Source organism: Ruditapes philippinarum, unplaced genomic scaffold (genome assembly GCF_026571515.1).
Source record: "Ruditapes philippinarum isolate M1 unplaced genomic scaffold, ASM2657151v2 ctg3111_1_1_1_1, whole genome shotgun sequence".
Taxonomy (NCBI): domain Eukaryota; kingdom Metazoa; phylum Mollusca; class Bivalvia; order Venerida; family Veneridae; genus Ruditapes; species Ruditapes philippinarum.
This window is the reverse complement of record NW_026860451.1, coordinates 157,993-176,010: the sequence shown is the minus strand read 5'-3', so window position 1 is coordinate 176,010 and position 18,018 is coordinate 157,993. Positions and strand designations below refer to the sequence as shown.

Genomic DNA, 18,018 nt, shown 5'->3' with positions numbered 1-18,018 from the left:
AAAATCTGCTTTTGTCACATTCTTTTTTTTCTGAATATTGACAGAGATAAATCAGTGTTGCAAAGTAGACATGTTTTCAGATTTCTACACAAGTTGTTAGCATTGATTCCATCCATATTAAGTTTGGACCAAGAATAAGATACTGTAGACCTCAAAGAACAGATATAATCTTTAAATTTTTAGGTGGTCATAAAATCATTGTTAGACAGCTGAAAATTTATTTGATTACTATCATTTTTTTTGTCCCAGTATCAAATACCTTCTAATATTATATGAGTTATATACAATGTACTGAGCAGTATAACTTGATAGTAACTGATTAGTGTAATTTTATAAGCTATTGAGCTTCTAAATGATTGAAATAATATTATGCTACAACGATATTTTATTTCATATTTTAATTTGTATCAGATATCCTATAAATATACATTTTACGGACGCATTTTAAGCACGCAACAGAACGATATATTGCGATGCAGTCAACCGCAACATGATTCATCGTCCGTTTATTCACGGGAAAATCCGAACATGACCGAGAGCTAAATTGAATCACGTGACACCGAGCATCCGGTGCAATATGGCGATCATTTTGAGAAAACTTTCTAAAACTTTGTAAACTTTGTGATTTTATCAATAATACTCAAGTAAGCAAACAAATTATTGTAGACTACCTAATTACACACATCTATGACTAAAATTGTTGTATGCATGGGTACCTATGACGTTTTATTCATCGTTGGTTAAGATTTTAATATCGAGCAAAAAAATTATGCAAAACATGGAAAAACATTTTTGACGATTGATGAGATAAACAAAATATAATTAAACCCTTATTTGCTTTAAATGATTATTATTGTTGAACGCACAGTAAATTCATGAGCTTTGCATAGCTGTATGTAAATGAGTTAATAAATTATAAATTATTATTTTGTCAGCATATCTAATTTATTTCCGTTTGCAGCATCTTCCTTTCAGATATTTAGGTCACAACAGTCACAGTGTTTCCACTAGTCTGCATTTATTGCGTTTTTGATGCAATAATTTCACAAATGACGCATTGGAAAAGGCTAAAAGCGTTTTCTATGACGCAGTCATAATCTGCCTTACAGTACATGATATTCTAATTAGATGGATTTTCATTAAGTTATTTCTCCTATTATTAGCGCCATCCAAATATTGGCAATTATTGTTTGGGTATCCGAAATGGCCATCCGAAATTTATTTATTTCCGGTAACTGCGGGTATAAGTTGCTCACCTATTGTGTGTCGTTATCTGCACAACATTTAACCATTCTACAATCAGTCACGGTATGCAGGATTTAGACATGCACGGTCAGGGTGAATATAGAGTGATTTGTGCATGCAGACGCTTTTCTCACAATGGCAAGCACACCACAAAAGATAGGGCTTTAGTCAGTGACATAGATAACAATGTTATCTACATCTCTGCTTTAGTGGTCAAAAATATCAATTTCTGCAATTAAACAGACGTATGACAGGTTAAATGTTTTAATGCAAATTAGACTTGGTTCTATCTTAAAAGATTTTTTGTTTGCATCCGCAAAAAGTGAGATTGAAGTTAACATGTGATATCAAACAGTTCTGAAATTTACTTTCGTAGTTTTTACTTTTTTAAAATTTGACCCTTAATAATTTCAAATGGCCCCCTATTTTTATACAGAGAGTCAGAAATGACCCCAAAAAATCTAGTCTGGCAGAAACACTGTCACTATCTAAATTTTTAAGTCTATTTATCCATCTATGTTTGCTATCAACCCCTCTATTTCAAGTGTTATATGAATTGGTGATGTGCATGTGCATAGATGGTAGAGTGTATAGAAGTCACAATTATACATATATATAACATAGGCCTATGGTTTATGGAAACACAAGTTGGTATGACCACATGCAGACTATCACTCCTAAGCTAAGGCTTTGGTCCCAGGTTGGATCCTGGGTAACACCTTTGGGAATTTTCAGAGACACTTTTAGTGTTTCCCACCTACCTTGAGATGCACTGGTAAAAATCCAGGTAATCTTCGCATACATGTATCAGTTCAGGTGTTTTTCCCCTTCTATAGCAGGGTCCGTTATAGGGCTGCTTCCCCAAAGAAAAATTCTTAAAAATCATACAGTTTTCCTCAAAACTAAAAAAAAATTAAATATTGATATAAAAATTTTGATGTCGGACCAAACCTGTAGGAATTATTAACGTCAAAAGTGCTGATACTGCCACTCTAGGTAACTGTAGTTCTAACAAGTGCCATTCAAAGATTCTACATCAGTCTTGTCATATTATATACTTTATTATTTGTAAAACAACTCATTGGATGATCAATGCAATATTTTTATTTTTTTAAATCACATTTTTGCATCACACTGCACATTTTCCGGATAGACGGACATGGACCCTAATTCCCAAAATTCGAAGAAAAATCAGTTTAAATCACTGAGATAATATCAGTGTATCATTGATATTTTCTGTATTTTTTTTTATACAGATTTGAAAATGCTTTTGACTAATAGAAATAAAACATTCTAAGAAATTTCTGCACTTAAAACTGACTCATAATTTTGGGAATTTTTATGCTCCCCGAAAAATTTCGGGGGAGCATATAGTCGCCGCCTTGTCCGTCCATCTGTCCGTCCGCACTCACAGGACAGTAATTATGTGGCTAGAGGGACAATAGGTAACTGTTCTTTCTCTTTGATGTCATTCATTCCATAATGCTTTTATGTGGCTATTTTCTTTTGTGTGGCTAAAAAGAACAATAGAGAGAACAATAGAGTAGCCACATTATTACTCTCCTGTTAGAACAGCCATCTTTCCGTCCGTCCGTCGCTTTTCTTGTCCGGGACATACCTCTGTTACAACAAGCGTTATCAACATGAGACTTTGTAGGATTGGGTAGATGTGCGGTGCACAAAACCGTTACTTTGCCTTGCCTAATTTTGAAGTTATTGCCCTTTGTTCATTTTATACTTTGAACTTTGTTCGAGCCATAACTTTAAGATTTTAAAAGATATCAACATGAAACTTTGTAGGTACATTGTAGATAGATCTCATTGAGTAGGTGTGCAGTGCACAAGAACCGTAACTCTGCCTTGCCTAATTTTTGAATTATCCCCCTTTGTTTATTGGTAATTGATAGAAAATATGATGAAAATGTAAAATCCCTCTTACACAGGATTTGTAACAATCATTTTCATGATATAATTGGTATTTGTTTTGGAAATTAACATTCAATTTTAGGTTTAAATTGTATATAATATACATATATATGCAGTATTTTTTATGTTTATATATCAATTAATATGAAAATAAAACAAGAATTCTGTCAAATTGATGACATGTAAGTGTGTGAGTTAATACACCTGTCAAATACTGTCCCATATTTCATTGCAAGGTTGTTGGGTACAGTGGACCAATGAATTTAGGTGTCATGATACAATGGAAAACTGTCTAAATCAATTAGCATACCATTTAGTGTGATGATTCTTGTTGAGGTTTATGAATGACTAAATTATCTATTAAATGAGTGTCTACATGTGAGTGTACACACCCTGTAATGAAAATTTGGAATTTGTATTATTTTGGAGATTTATAGATTTCTGGAGTTCATTCAGTTTATTGGTTCAGTTACATATGTAGATGCTTGGTGTCATTGGAAGGTAGTTTTGTTAGATACATGTAGAAATAAGTTAAGTGTCAGTGAAATGTAGAATTAATAAAGTATGGCACATAACAGTACCAGGAAGTACTGAGAAATGAACTGTTGAGTTTATTTACTAAAGTGAAAATTAGCATTTATTGTTGATCAGGGGGTAGCTTGGATTTCTGAGAAAGTTCAGTGAAATGTAGCTTTGGATTATTTCATTTGAGCATTCTCTGGTTTAAAAACTCTGTGAAATGTACCATTAAGAACTAACAATGTACACAGTGACACTACACATACTGCATGTGGTGCTTTTGAAATTGAAAATTTAACTAACATGAGCGTTTATCAGCAAATTGATGGCATTGGTACATGTGTATACATTGTATCTTTTACCACTATTTAGTGTAAATTTTATGATTATTAGATTATGCATTTCAAAATTTAAAGCATGCAAGTTTAAAAATTTAATAGTGATTTGAAATTTTCCAAATAAAAATGTTACTAAGTATTTTATTCCGTTGGACAATCGAAATTTTAAAACAGGACAAAAATATTGCATTGGTTATGTCAGAATTTAAAACAGGTCAAGAATATTTCATTGGAATCGATATATCCAAATTTAATGTACGCCTTAAAATAATTATAATTTTGTATATTTTTGTTACAGATAGTGCCAGCTTAATTAAGTTGTAAATAAGCTATACAGTAAAAGAAAAGCCACACAGACAAAGTGCACAGGGGAATGCACTTGACGGAACCATCAAGTCCCCGAATGGCCAAGAGTACGTCCCTAGGTGTGTTAGAAAAAGATGGAGATATGTACATTGTAGATAAAGATGATATTCTTGGTCTTACACAAGACGTCAAGAACTTCTCTGATGGCTTGGGTAGATTGAAAGAACTGTTCAATGAACAATTTGGTAAGTGGAACTCTTGTTATAAATTTATCAATAGCAAGTAACTTTTTCACTTCTATTTGTTAAGATTGAAGATATTTTTTTTTTCCTTTTGGTTGGGTTTAACGTCACACCAACTCAGTATACATGTAGGTTGTATGGTGACTTCCCAGCTTTACTGCTGGAGAAAGACAGTTGTTTTGCGGACAACAATTTTTGGACTAGTGCCACTGACTTCTTTGCTGAGTTGTTGAATATCTCGAATAACACCATATTCATATTAAGTTAAAGATATTATTATGCACAAATTCGATATTTGAAAATCCTGATGATTTTGTAAGTCTCTTTTTTAATGAAAAATAAACGTCTTTTGAGTACACAGAAATAAGATACATGTATGCTATGTTTTAAACCATACACACTTTAGGTAAACATAGTATGAAAACATAGTGCCATTTAAATATTAACTTGACCAGTTGTCAGGATGACACTTCCCAAACTTACTGCCCCAACTAAGTGTGTGCATTTTCTTATCCAAAATTAGACATAATATTCAGAAATTTTGTAAATTTCAATAAATTTCTGGAATTAAAATCCTGGAGATGACCATAGATTATCTTAAAGGATATTAACAATTGAAGGCAGAATTTGTTGCTCAAACAACTTAGTTTCCATATTTGTTGATTGTAACATGAAGTTAGGTACTTTTGTTATGTTGATAAGCTTTGTAATATAAAGGTATTAATTGAATGTAAAGGGCAGAACTAAATAATTGTTACATTAACAGATGGTGAAGAAGATTTGAAGGTATTGGCTCATGAGAGATTAGGAGATGTGTTGTGTACACTGAAGTCTGTATTACAGAGGTACCCACCCCTAAATACCACAGAGCTTTTTTCAGCGGCAGGTGCTCTAATTGGAAAAATAAAAAGTGAGTTGAGTTTTATATAAGAAGAAAAAAACAATTTCTAATGTTACTATGGCTCTTAATTGTTATCAGCCGCTTTAAGCTTTATATTTAAATAATTTATTTTTGTAAGGCATTGGTCTATACTGTGTCGTGGTGTTTATACTCTATTGACATGATTTCTGCAAAGATATGATCTATTGTTATTTTAATCAAAGAATGCAATTCTGCAAAATTTTGCTTTCTGGAACTTACAATATTTGCATCATATAAGAAAAATGGCACACCCTTTGCTTAAGGGAAGGACTGTCCGACACCTTCACCACTTAACCACTGCTTCCTTGACAGTCATATTTATTTGAAGTCTTAGTAAGTGAGTTATGAAGGTCTGTTTATAACAACTGTCCTACACTGCAACAAGGACTGTAATTGAGGAAAGTACATTTTTGTATTTGGTCAGGTTAACAATGGATGGTCAATATTTCTACCTGCATGTCTTTCCTACATGTATATAGCTTAATATTGAATATATTTTTTGCTGATAAACTTTCAATCTTGTGTGATAACCACAAGTCTACTTCTCACACTAAAGTATTAGGAAGCATTATTGAAAACGGCTTAAACCAATGACCTATGGTCTCAGAGGCTGACACTTAAATCACAAGGCCACTATTGTCACAATTTATACAATGCCTTGAAATAAATATTTGTTGCTATGAATTTAGAAATAAAAATGTGTGTGAAAAAATGATAAATAACTGTGATTCTCTAGATTACAACTATGAAGAACACAGTGTCGAGGCGATGGAAGGGGCGTTCAATGATGCCATTGATCAACTGGCCCTTGAGTTCAGTAGCAGTGTGTCGGAATACCTCATGGGAGATCTCCAACATGGAATTATTGAAGAGTTGAAAACTAAGGTGAGCAGCCAGTTTATATGTCAAAGATTCACATATTTACAAACTCTTTGTAATTGTAAGTGAATGATGAATACATTTTCATATAGATCTGTTTAATAAGTATTCTTATCATTTATAACTAATAGTTTACTGTATAATTGAATATTTTTCCGTCACAATAAGTTTGCAAATGTCCAAAAATGGACTTTGCGTGCAGAAATATTTGAAAAGTATGATTTCCTGATCTCCAGTGATATTAGCACGCTTGTGAAACAGCTTTTAGTGAGATGTTATTTTTAACAGGATATATTTACGTAGTAACCTGTGCACCGGTGTACTGGTTAAATGATGAATGGCCACCAAATGTCTTTATTATACCCCCAAAAACGAAGTTTGGGGGGGTATATAGGAGTCACCGGTTGGTCGGTCGGTCGGGCGGTCGGTCGGTCCAGACGTCCGTTGCATTTTCCTTGTCCGGACCATAACTTGAAGACTAATGGTTGGAATTCAATATAACTACATACAATGGTCAAGCACATTGAGAGGAAGTGCAGTGCACAAGAACCATAACTCTATCTTGACTAATTACAGAGTTATTGCCCTTTGTTACTTTTCCTTGTCCAGGGCATAACTTGAAAACTACTGGTTGGAATTCAAAACAACTTCATACAATTGTCAAACACAATAAGGGGAAGTGCAGTGCACAAGTACCATAACTCTATCTAAAGTAATTACAGAGTTATTGCCCTTTGTTACTTTTCCATTGCTTTCTTTTGTCCGGACCATAACTTGAAGACTAATGGTTGGAATTCAATATAACTACATACAATGGTCAAGCACATTGAGAGGAAGTGCAGTGCACAAGAACCATAACTCTATCTTGACTAATTACAGAGTTATTGCCCTTTGTTACTTTTCCTTGTCCGGGGCATAACTTGAAAATTACTGGTTGGAATTCAAAACAACTTCATACAATTGTCAAACACAATAAGGGGAAGTGCAGTGCACAAGAACCATAACTCTATCTAAAGTAATTACAGAGTTATTGCCCTTTGTTACTTTTCCATTGCTTTCTTTTGTCCGGACCATAACTTGAAGACTAATGGTTGGAATTCAATATAACTACATACAATGGTCAAGCACATTGAGAGGAAGTGCAGTGCACAAGAACCATAACTCTATCTTGACTAATTACAGAGTTATTGCCCTTTGTTACTTTTCCTTGTCCGGGGCATAACTTGAAAATTACTGGTTGGAATTCAAAACAACTTCATACAATTGTCAAACACAGTAAGGGGAAGTGCAGTGCATAAGAACCATAACTCTATCTAAAGTAATTACAGAGTTATTGCCCTTTGTTACTTTTCCATTGCTTTCTTTTGTCCGGAGTATAACTTGAAGACTAATTGTTGGAATTTATTATAACTTCATCCAATGGTCAAACACATTGAGAGGAAATGCAGTGCACAAGAACCATAACTCCATCTTGACTAATTACAGAGTTACTGCCCTTTATTACTTTTCCATTGCTTTTTTTTGTCCGGAGCATAACTTGAAGACTAATGGTTGGAATTCAATATAACTTCATACAATGGTCAAGCACATTGAGAGGAAGTGCAGTGCACAAGAACCATAACTCCATCTTGACAAATTACAGAGTTATTGCCCTTTGTTACTTTTCCTTGTCCAGAGCATAACTTGAAAACTACTGTTTGGAATTCAATACAACTTCATACAGTTGTCAAGGACATTAAAAGGAAGTGCAGTGCATAAGAGCCATAACTCCATTTTGACAAAATACAGAGTTACTGCCCTTTGATACTTTTCCTTGTCTGGAGCATAACTTAAAACGTACTGGTTGAAATTCAAAACAACTTCATACAATGGTCAAGCACAAAAAGAGGAAGTGCAGTGCACAAGAACTATAACTCCATCTTCAGTATTTATAGAGTTATTGCCCTTTGTTCCTTTTCTTTGTCTTTCTGGACTTATTACAGAGTAATTCAATAAAACTTCATCAATGGCCAACCACATTGAAAGGAAATGCAATATACAAGAACCACAACTATCTTTAATTGCCCACAACCATAACTCTATATTTCAATTCTTTTACAAGATATTCTGTTACTAGTAACATCCTCATTTCCGAAGCAGTCTTGTGGGGGTATTAATCACATTTAGTGATAGTTCTAGTTAAAATTGATGTAATTTGCGAGGCTCATTTATTTGCAATTTTTTTAGCAAAAATCACAAATATTTCCACATCGAAAGTTAACCTCTTAATGAATATTTTCTCATATTTGTTCATAGTTTAAACAGCTTGTACACTTGAATACATGTATAGTTATGTTACAGCTTACATATAAAGATATTCTCACTTTGCATTAATAATCTAAAGTTCTTGCATACTAGCATGTTGTTTTTAAGTATATTAAGTCAGATTTAAACAACTTTATTCTTATCTTGATTGTAAAGAAAGCTTTGAGCTTATCAAAACCACTCTTTAGTCAACTTTATGGACTATAAACGAGTGTTTATGTCATGCAGAGAAATGAGGCAGTGGTTTTACAGTTTAAACACAATGATGGCCTGAAAGGAAGGCTCTTGTCTTGTCATAAATAGTCTTCATCAGATTTAACCTCCTTAATTATTGTCACAGGTTATTGTACATTTAGGTGCTCAATGACCACCTACATTGACTTACTTTCGGCCCAAAATTCATTTCATTGGCTAAAACTCTGTGGAAATTGCATGGAGTTAAATTATCACCACTTTGAGTTTCAAAATTAACTCTTTAAGGGCATGACTGATGACATGTCTGGTATCAGTACTCTACATCTAAAGCTTCTTTTTGTCCTTGACAGCACATGGACCCTGAATTGAACATAAACAACTTGACTTAGGTTAACTCTTTACCTCATGAGCATATTGTGAAAAATGGCAGTTTTCATTGAAAAGCCTCCTGTTACAAGTTCAAACTGCTATGAAACTATGAAAAATGCTTCAATACTGATGAAACTAAGCACAAATGATGACTGGACCATAGCCTCTGTAACAGCATGCTTTATCTTAAATTTCCTGTTACCATGGCAATGGGACAGCATCTCAAAATTGCCAAAAAATCACTATTTTGTATTGTTGTTTTTTCCATCAAAACTAATTTCAAAGTGCTGCAACTTCTCAATGGATTGAGATGGAGTAAAAGGCTATTCAGCGTTGGTTACATGTTAGCTTGCGATCGACCTGAGGCCATTTTTAGTCACATGTCCAAAATTTTCTTGGCGATTAGGGGGGTTTCTGCCCCCCTTCAAGCCCCCCTGAAACAGAAGGGGGCACATCCTTCTGGCAACCCCCTGATGTGCCTTTTTGATAAGGGAGCGGGGCCGAAAAAGTGATCACTTTTTTAACAACATTTCCCAAATGAAAAATAGTGTTTGGGGCCTAAATAAGGTAAATTTTCACCGTTCAAAAAAGGGGGTGGGTCAAAAAGCCTTCAAAACATGTCTATATGAGGTAAAGGGTTAAAACATTCTGACCCACACATGACCGCTGGTTTGAGATGCAATCATCTTAACATCAAGGCCACCTCTGTCCCTGTACATATACTTAATATAATCAATGCAATACTACTATTGTAAATTTAATTGTAAATTTTAATGTGACCTAAATGTAAGTAACTAAGTGTAAAGAAAAAAGAAGATTCAATAGGTAATTCATAAAATAAACAACAAACTCTAGGATAGTGTTGGAGTAGATAAACTCTTGTCTTTTTAAAGCTTTGTTTGCTACATGTATGTATATATCATGACTGTTGAAAAATATTGCAACAATGGTTCTTATTAATTAAACCATTTTTATGTCAGTGAAAATCTGTATTTACTGTGTATCTTTTCCAGTCATATGACAATCTGTTATCTGTATCACGAGAATCTACAGACAAAGATGATACTGAAGAAGAAAGGGAGGAGCCAGGTATGCATTAATAAGCTTATTCATAATGTCTCTTTTATAGCTGGTTCTCGTTTTATATTTACTGCTTTGTGATATGAGTTAAATCATACAATCTAAATGACCACCAATTTTAAGCTTAATTATTAGAAGGTTATGTGGCTTCTGCTCACCTAGCGTAAGTGTAACTTTTTATGCCCCCCTTCGAAGAAGAGGGGGGTATATTGTTTTGCTAATGTTGGTCTGTCTGTCTGCCTGTCTGTCGGTAGACCAGATGATTTCCGCTGATTATCTTGAAAACTATTTATCACAAAGTCTTCATATTTCACATAGTGATTGGTCATAACAAGTAGATGACCCCTATTGATTTTGGGGTCACTAGGTCAAAGGTCAAGGTCACAGGGGCCTTAAATGTCAAAATGGTTTCCGCTGATTATCTTGAAAAGTATTCATCACAAAGTAGTCATATTTCACATAGTGATTAGTCATAACTAGTAGATGACCCCAATTGATTTTGGTGTAACCAGGTCAAGGTCAAAATCACAGGGTCTTTGAATGGCTCATTATCTTGAAAGATAATTATCACAAAGTCTTCATATTTCATAGTGATTGGTCATAACCAACAGATGATCTGTATTGCTTTTGGGGTCACTAGAACAAAGGCCAAGGTTACAGGGGCCTTAAATGTCAGAATGGTTTCCACTGATTATCTTGAAAACTAAAGTCTTCATACTTCACATACTGATTGGTCATAACTAGTTAGTGACCACTATGGATTTTTGGGTCACTAGGTCAAAGGTCAAGGTCACAGGATTCTGAATGTTAGTATGGTTTCCGCTCATTATCTTGAAAGCTTTTTATCACAAAGTGTTCATATTTCTAATATTGATTGATCATAACTTTTTGATGACCCCTATTGATTTTGGGTCACTAGTCTAGTTCAAAGGTCTAGGTCACATGGGCCTTAAATGTCTCATTATCTTGAAATCTGTTTATCACAAAGTCTTCATTATTTTTCTTTTTTCCATAATTGAACACTTCCATGTGCCAATTTATGGCAAGTATCTCTGACATAATATATAATAGTATCTCTGACCAATAATGTGAGTCAAGGGCTAGAAAGGGGGGCATATGTGTCGTTCGACATTTCTTGTTTATTAAATGTTTATGTGCAACTTCTTGTACAACATCATATATTATCAAGTACTATAAATATTTGCTTGTAGTAGTACACATTCATACTGTATATATCACACTTCTTAAACTACTAAAACTTTGTTTTCTAGTTGTGCGACTGACAGCCGAACAGATAGATGGCACATTGATGAATCTGCAGGCAGGTCTCGAGCTGGCGTTCTCTAGAGCCAAAGCTTGGTCTAAGTACCTGAAAGATGTCATGTCTTATATTGAGAGGAGAGCTCAACTTGGTAAATATAAAATTAGACATTTCTAATATTGTAGGGACCTACTAAGGTCACAAAATTTAAATTACTGCCATTTTACTACTGCAAGTAGTTCAAATATTACAAAGGATGCTTTAATTTTTCCTTGTGAAAAGGCTATCCAGCTAGCTACAGGAGGTCTATTGTTCTAACCAGGTGTCCACTTATTCCAAAAATAATGGATGGAGGGGATTTTGAGGTCTTCAGGGCCAGTTGAATGTGACAGTCGCCAGATAATCTTTACAGTGTTGATATTATTTAAAATGCAACCAAGAAAAGAAAAGAGCTAGTATTTTAATCAAAGTGTTAAAAATGTTTTATTTTACAAAAAAAACCAACATTTTTTACAAAAAAAACCAACAAAACACCCAAAGTACTTATTTAAAAAGTTTGAATGGACACACTTAAATTCACCGTGCTTGATACTGACATTTGCTTGTGTTGCTCATAATTTGGAATTTTCCATAATTCAAAATTCTTAATCCTTAACCTGCTAAATTAATTAATTGAGTTCTATTATCAAGATGACTATTTTAAGTTAGTCATGAGTATATAGTCCGGTCAGACTGTACAAACATGTAGGGCTGACCTGGTATTATGCTGGTGGCATAATCGGGTCATTAAGGCACGATTATTTGATACTTATACATGATGTTTTCAGAGGTGGAATACTCCAAGAATTTATCAAGACTTGCAGCGTCCGTAAAACCAGCTCTCACAGAGGAGGTAAGAACAAATAATTAGGTTAACTGAGGTCCTTTACTATTTACATTGATCTTTTAGCAGTTTAAACTTTACTTGGAGACCTAATACAGACAGAGAATGCATTGACTAAAAGAAGATACATTGCACAAAATAAGTATTTGTCCACAAAGCATAATTTTGAGCATAGTAAGTCTATGTTAAAGGCACTTCATGCCTTAGAAACAGATAAGTGTTTCTTTCTGTAAAAGAACAAAGATGAGTTAGAGCATGTTAGATGCTTATCACCTGAATAAAGAAGTGATGAATATAAGATCATTTGTCATAAACATAACAAAATGTAAACAAATATTTTGAAAGTAAGCTTATAAAAATGTGATTAAACCTTTTTCACAGGTGCCTTTTCTCAGAAGGGTAAATTATATTTCTGTAGATACAGTTTAGGGTATTCTTTATTGATGTGTCTCTGTGTAGATATTTCTTTCTTTAAAATACATCACAATTCACTGATCTGTGAGTTCAACATGTAGTACATGTAATAAATATGTAATAAATGTGTATCAAGTTAAATAGTATATATAATTATTGTTTATTAAATTTAGAGTAAGTTTTAATTTATATCTCCTTATAGATTTTATTCATTCATGATGAGACTGTCATTTAAAAAAGAACAGTAACTAATTGAACCACTAAATAGATAGTGCATTACCCTTTTACGAAATAGATGTTTTTCGGAACTCGGCAAATATCTGTTTTTTCCCCTTCTTATCTCAGATAACAAACAGATTTTCCACTGTGATAGCTTCATGATGGGCTACTGATCACAATAAAGTGGTCAAAGTATTGCAATAAATTTACCATTAATTAGTGAAATACCAGGAAGTTGTATAAGTTTGTTTTGACCCCAGACTGGTTGGAAAAATCCAAAATATTCTTAATACCAGAGTAACTATAATGAAACTACCATTTGTCATTAACTAATTTATTTTTAGGGGTTTTACTATCATATGCTAAAAATGAGCATCATACGGTATATTGTGTAATAAAACTGCATAAATACGTGGGCTGGACTGACTAAATTGGCACAAGAAACCTGTAATTACTGTTAAATAAGATAGGTTTAATCTACATGTAAGTCATATGAAATATTTTTTGTTTCAACTTTTATTAGTTTAAGATTCTGGGTGTATGTGTGTTGATTTGTCTTTAGATTTTCCTTAGATATGTTTGTATGCCACACATATGTTGTGTTTTTTTTTCAAACTGTTTATCTCTGATTTTAAAATCCAGGTAAGCAATGAAGTTTCTTTTTCACTTTCAAGATCACGTTAGCTTAAAATGATGCTCATTAGTGTCATGACTGCATGATTTTCACCTTCTCTTTGCTACCACTGTTTTTATATCACTTTCAAAATGTTGAAAAAATTAACTGATTAAGAGAAAAAATCAGGTATTCAGTCTTGTGTGTCTTAATCAATAGAAAAAACAGTTATTAGCTCACCTGAACACCTTACCCATGACATTCTTGTGTGGTTTTTACGAAGCTCTTCAGTACACTCTTGTTCTGGTATTTTCTATCTTAACACTATAGGATGGAAAATATACAACAAAAAGTATTTTTCAAAATTTGTCTTTGAAACACCTGTTAGACTGCATATTTGAATCCTAAAAGAAAAATTGAGCCGAGCCATGACAAAACCAACATAGTGAGTTTGCAACAAGCATGGATCCAGACCACCCTGCGCATCCTCGAAGTCTGATCAGGATCCATGCTGTTTGCTTACCAACCCTATTACAAGTAGAGAAAATGATAGCGAACAGCATGGATCCTGATTAGACTGTGCATTCGACTGCGTGGATGCACAGGCTGGTCTGGATCAATGCTGGTCGCAAAAGCACTATGTTGGTTTTGTCATGGCATGGCTCAAATAAGATTTTGTTCCAGAAGGATTTATCAGACTTGCATATGGAGAGTCATTGGTTCTACACCATGTCATACGCATGCACGAAATAATTCATTTTGGGGCTTTGACTTTGAAAATTTGTGGATTGAAGATGCTGTATTTTTTAGCTTATCAGTCTGTTTCGGAGAAAAGGTCAACGTATTATGATATTTGGGTTGTTGTTGCCGTACAAAAACTTTAATATAGCCTATTATTCAAACATTTAAACAGTTATCAACATAAAGACTTGCATATCTTCACAATGTGCAGTTGTTAAACAAGGGGCATAATTCTGAAACCTATATTTTTGGAGTTAACTTAAAAAAAGTTTGTCAAAAGGGGTCTTTTAAACACAACATATGGTGCTCTTGTTTGAATTAATTAGTTGGTGAATGGTTTTCTTTATCAAATGTGTATCTGCTGGAACTGAAATAGTTGTTGTTTATTTCACATACAATGTATTAATTGTTTGTTTTTTTCCCCCCCAGATAAACAGTTTGGTGAAAAGATTTTTTTATGAGTAGCAGCTTACATATGTATGTCTTATTGGTTTAAACATTTAGTTATACTAAACATGTAGTTGTTTTGGTGTTTCAGGGTTTCTTACCTTTACAGTCGGTATATTGTACAGTTTTATCTCAGGTGAGTTGATTTCTTACTTTAAATGTTTTACATGTTATACTAACACTGGTTGCCTCTCTTGTTGTAACCTTCTTCTTTTATATTAAAGTCAGAGAGATAAAAAATGATAACGGCTATGTCAAGAAAATTTATTTTAATGATGATCTGTCTTAACTTATCAAACAGTAGAAAGAAGTGTTTATATAAACTTGGTTGTTTATAGGGAATAGTACTAAGCCATACTGAAACAAAAACTTTTATGTTGTTTATTTTCAATAAATATTGCTGCAAATCTGTAAGATGTCCGTGGCCGAGTGGTTAAGGTCGTTGACTTTAAATCACTTCCCTCTCACCCCTGTAGGTTTGAGCTGCGACAGTCTTTGAATTCTTTTATGTGAGAAGGCTATCCAGCAAGATTACAGAATGTCAGTCGTTCTACTGAGATGCTCATTTGTTTCCCTGAAATAATGCACAAAAGGGGCGTCTGAGGTCTTCCTCCACCAGTAAAGCTGGAAAGTGGCCATATGATCTATATAGTGTTGATGCAACATAAAACCCAACCAAAAAAACTGTTGCAAATCTATTTATAAAAATTTAATAGTGTCTGTAGTGATTGTACTTCATAGCTCAGATAGGAGAACACTAGATCAACAAAGTCCTTTTTCACAACTTAAAGCATATATGAGCTGCGCCATGACAAAACCAACATAGTGCGTATGCGACCAGCATGGATCCAGACCAGGCTGCGCATCCGCACAGTCTTATCAGGATCCATGCTGTTCGCTATCACTTCTCTTCTTGTTATAGGGTTTGTAAGCGAACAGCATGGATCCTGATCAGACTGCGCGGAAGCGCAGGCTGGTCTGGATCCATGCTGGTCGCAAACCCATTATGTTGGTTTTGTCATGACACGGCTCAATTACATTATTATCTATGTTGTGGTATTGTTCAAAGTAATAAAATTTAATTTGTCTGATTTTCTGTTACTTCCATCTCACCTCTGTGAGTTCAAATCTTTCTAGGGACTTGAAATTCTTTCGTACTAGAAAGCTGTCCAGCAAACATATAAAAGGTTGGTGGTTCTACTCGCCTGCTAGCTTGTGCCTGAAACTATACAGAAACAGGTACTTGAGGTACCGGTACAATTGTAAAGTCACCATAATTATGATCTTTTATACCATTAGTGTGACTTGAAATTCATCAAATCAGATAGATGATTAAAATTAAAAACATGTGTTAAACTAAAGAAAAAATATAATTAAAAAATTTAAAACATGTGTTGAACTAAAGAAAAAAACAACTTAATCCATCTATTATAATAATTTTCAGTTTATTTTAGACTCTCACCACAGCTAACAGCTTCCTATAACAAGCATTTTGTTTCTCTTCACTTTTTTTTGTTTGTTTTATGTTAACTTCTCAAACACCATTTTATTTGTACATTTTATATTTATTTAAATTCTAACTTGCTTACTGTAAACAACCGTATTTATTCTTAAAAGTACCCTGTTTAGTATTTTTAAAATGGTAAAAAAAAAATAAGCAATAGATGCTGTTCTTGTAAACTGTTTTATCTCCCTTTGAGGCACTTTTTTTATAATTCCCTATACAACATTAGTTTAAGATAATTTAAAAATATCTTTGTATTCTAAGTTGATGATATTCCTTTTGTTATTGTATCTTTAATTCATGTTTTCTCTAGATACATGTAATTGTATAGTTCAAGTTCGATTATTAAATTAGATTTTTATATCAGCACTGTAGGGATATCCATGGTTAAGGTTGTTGACTTCAAACCACTTATCCCTCCTAGCTGTGGGTTTGAATCCCCACAGGGACTTTGGAGGATTTGGGACATTTCATGTGAGAAATATATTCAGCGAGCTTACTGAACTTTGGTGGTACTACTCAAATGCACGCTTATGCCTGAAATAATGCATGGAAGAGCAGCTGAGGTATTCCTCCACCAGTATAGCTGACAAGTCGCCATATGACCTATACTGTGTTGGTGTGACGTAAAATATACTGGTGCTGATATGCTTGCTGTCTTTTCACATATTCAGAATATAATTAATTTATCTAATTGAACCAGAAATAAACTTTTTCACTTTTTATCAAGCCATTAATTAAAAAAGGCATTTATTCTTTATATCTGGGACACTGAACATGTACTTTTGTACATTATTTGTTTCTCATATACATTTACATAATTATAGACACGGTTTACTGAGATCACACTTTTTATTGGCACATTATAGCAATATTATGAGGACACTTCTAAGAATAAATACATTGTTTATTATTTTTATTTTATTTTGTATGCTGACAATGTTAAGACTTGTTGTTTTAGTGTTTATATTCAGTAAGTATTGTCCAGTAAGCCACTAACAGCTGGCTCAGAATTGTGCAGATTTTCTATCTATCTTTATATGCGTCATGACATTTTCTTAGCATAGCAAACTGACTGCAGGGTTAATGGGATTGTATTTTGTGTGTATGAATATTGACTTGAAAACGCTTGCGTTGAGCATGAAAAACAGTACAACTGTGTGCCCTTATTATGCATGAAAGTAAAATGTACAACAAATTATATAATTATATATGCTGCTGTAATACTTTTCCTTTATTGTTAATTCTAACACGACCAGTATTTTTTCCTATTGAACATAGATGGACGGAAAGTGATTTTTATTATGCTATAAAATCACTGTTGACGTTCTATATTTAGACGTTCTATATTTAGACATGTGACGGAATCGTTAGACATGTGACATAACCAGTAAAAATGTGACACGCTGACAATATGTACGGAAACAAATCAGACCCAATTTAGCTTAATATCAGGTACGGCAGAATTTATTTGTTGATGACATGTTAGAATAGATCCAAATCGGTGATTTTATCGCTTGATGAAATCACTGTCGTATGGATGCGCATCATTATATAACTCTGGGTACGCCCTCCTGATATTATTCCTCGCATCAGAACTCCTAAACAGTG

At 33.7% G+C, this 18,018-nt stretch overlaps 1 protein-coding gene across 1 annotated transcript in view; it reads left to right on the top strand.

Annotated features, from left to right (window-relative positions):
* Nucleotides 1–4,312: 4,312 nt before the first annotated feature.
* The window catches only part of LOC132760128 (rho GTPase-activating protein 45-like), a 51,137-nt gene continuing 37,431 nt past the window's right edge, over nt 4,313–18,018 (top strand). The window contains exons 1-7 of the mRNA XM_060752034.1: nt 4,313–4,579; nt 5,343–5,486; nt 6,235–6,383; nt 10,259–10,334; nt 11,597–11,737; nt 12,414–12,478; nt 14,995–15,039. Coding sequence (XP_060608017.1) covers nt 4,402–4,579; nt 5,343–5,486; nt 6,235–6,383; nt 10,259–10,334; nt 11,597–11,737; nt 12,414–12,478; nt 14,995–15,039 — 798 coding nt within the window. The 5' untranslated portion in view covers nt 4,313–4,401. The remainder of the gene's footprint in view (nt 4,580–5,342; nt 5,487–6,234; nt 6,384–10,258; nt 10,335–11,596; nt 11,738–12,413; nt 12,479–14,994; nt 15,040–18,018) is intronic.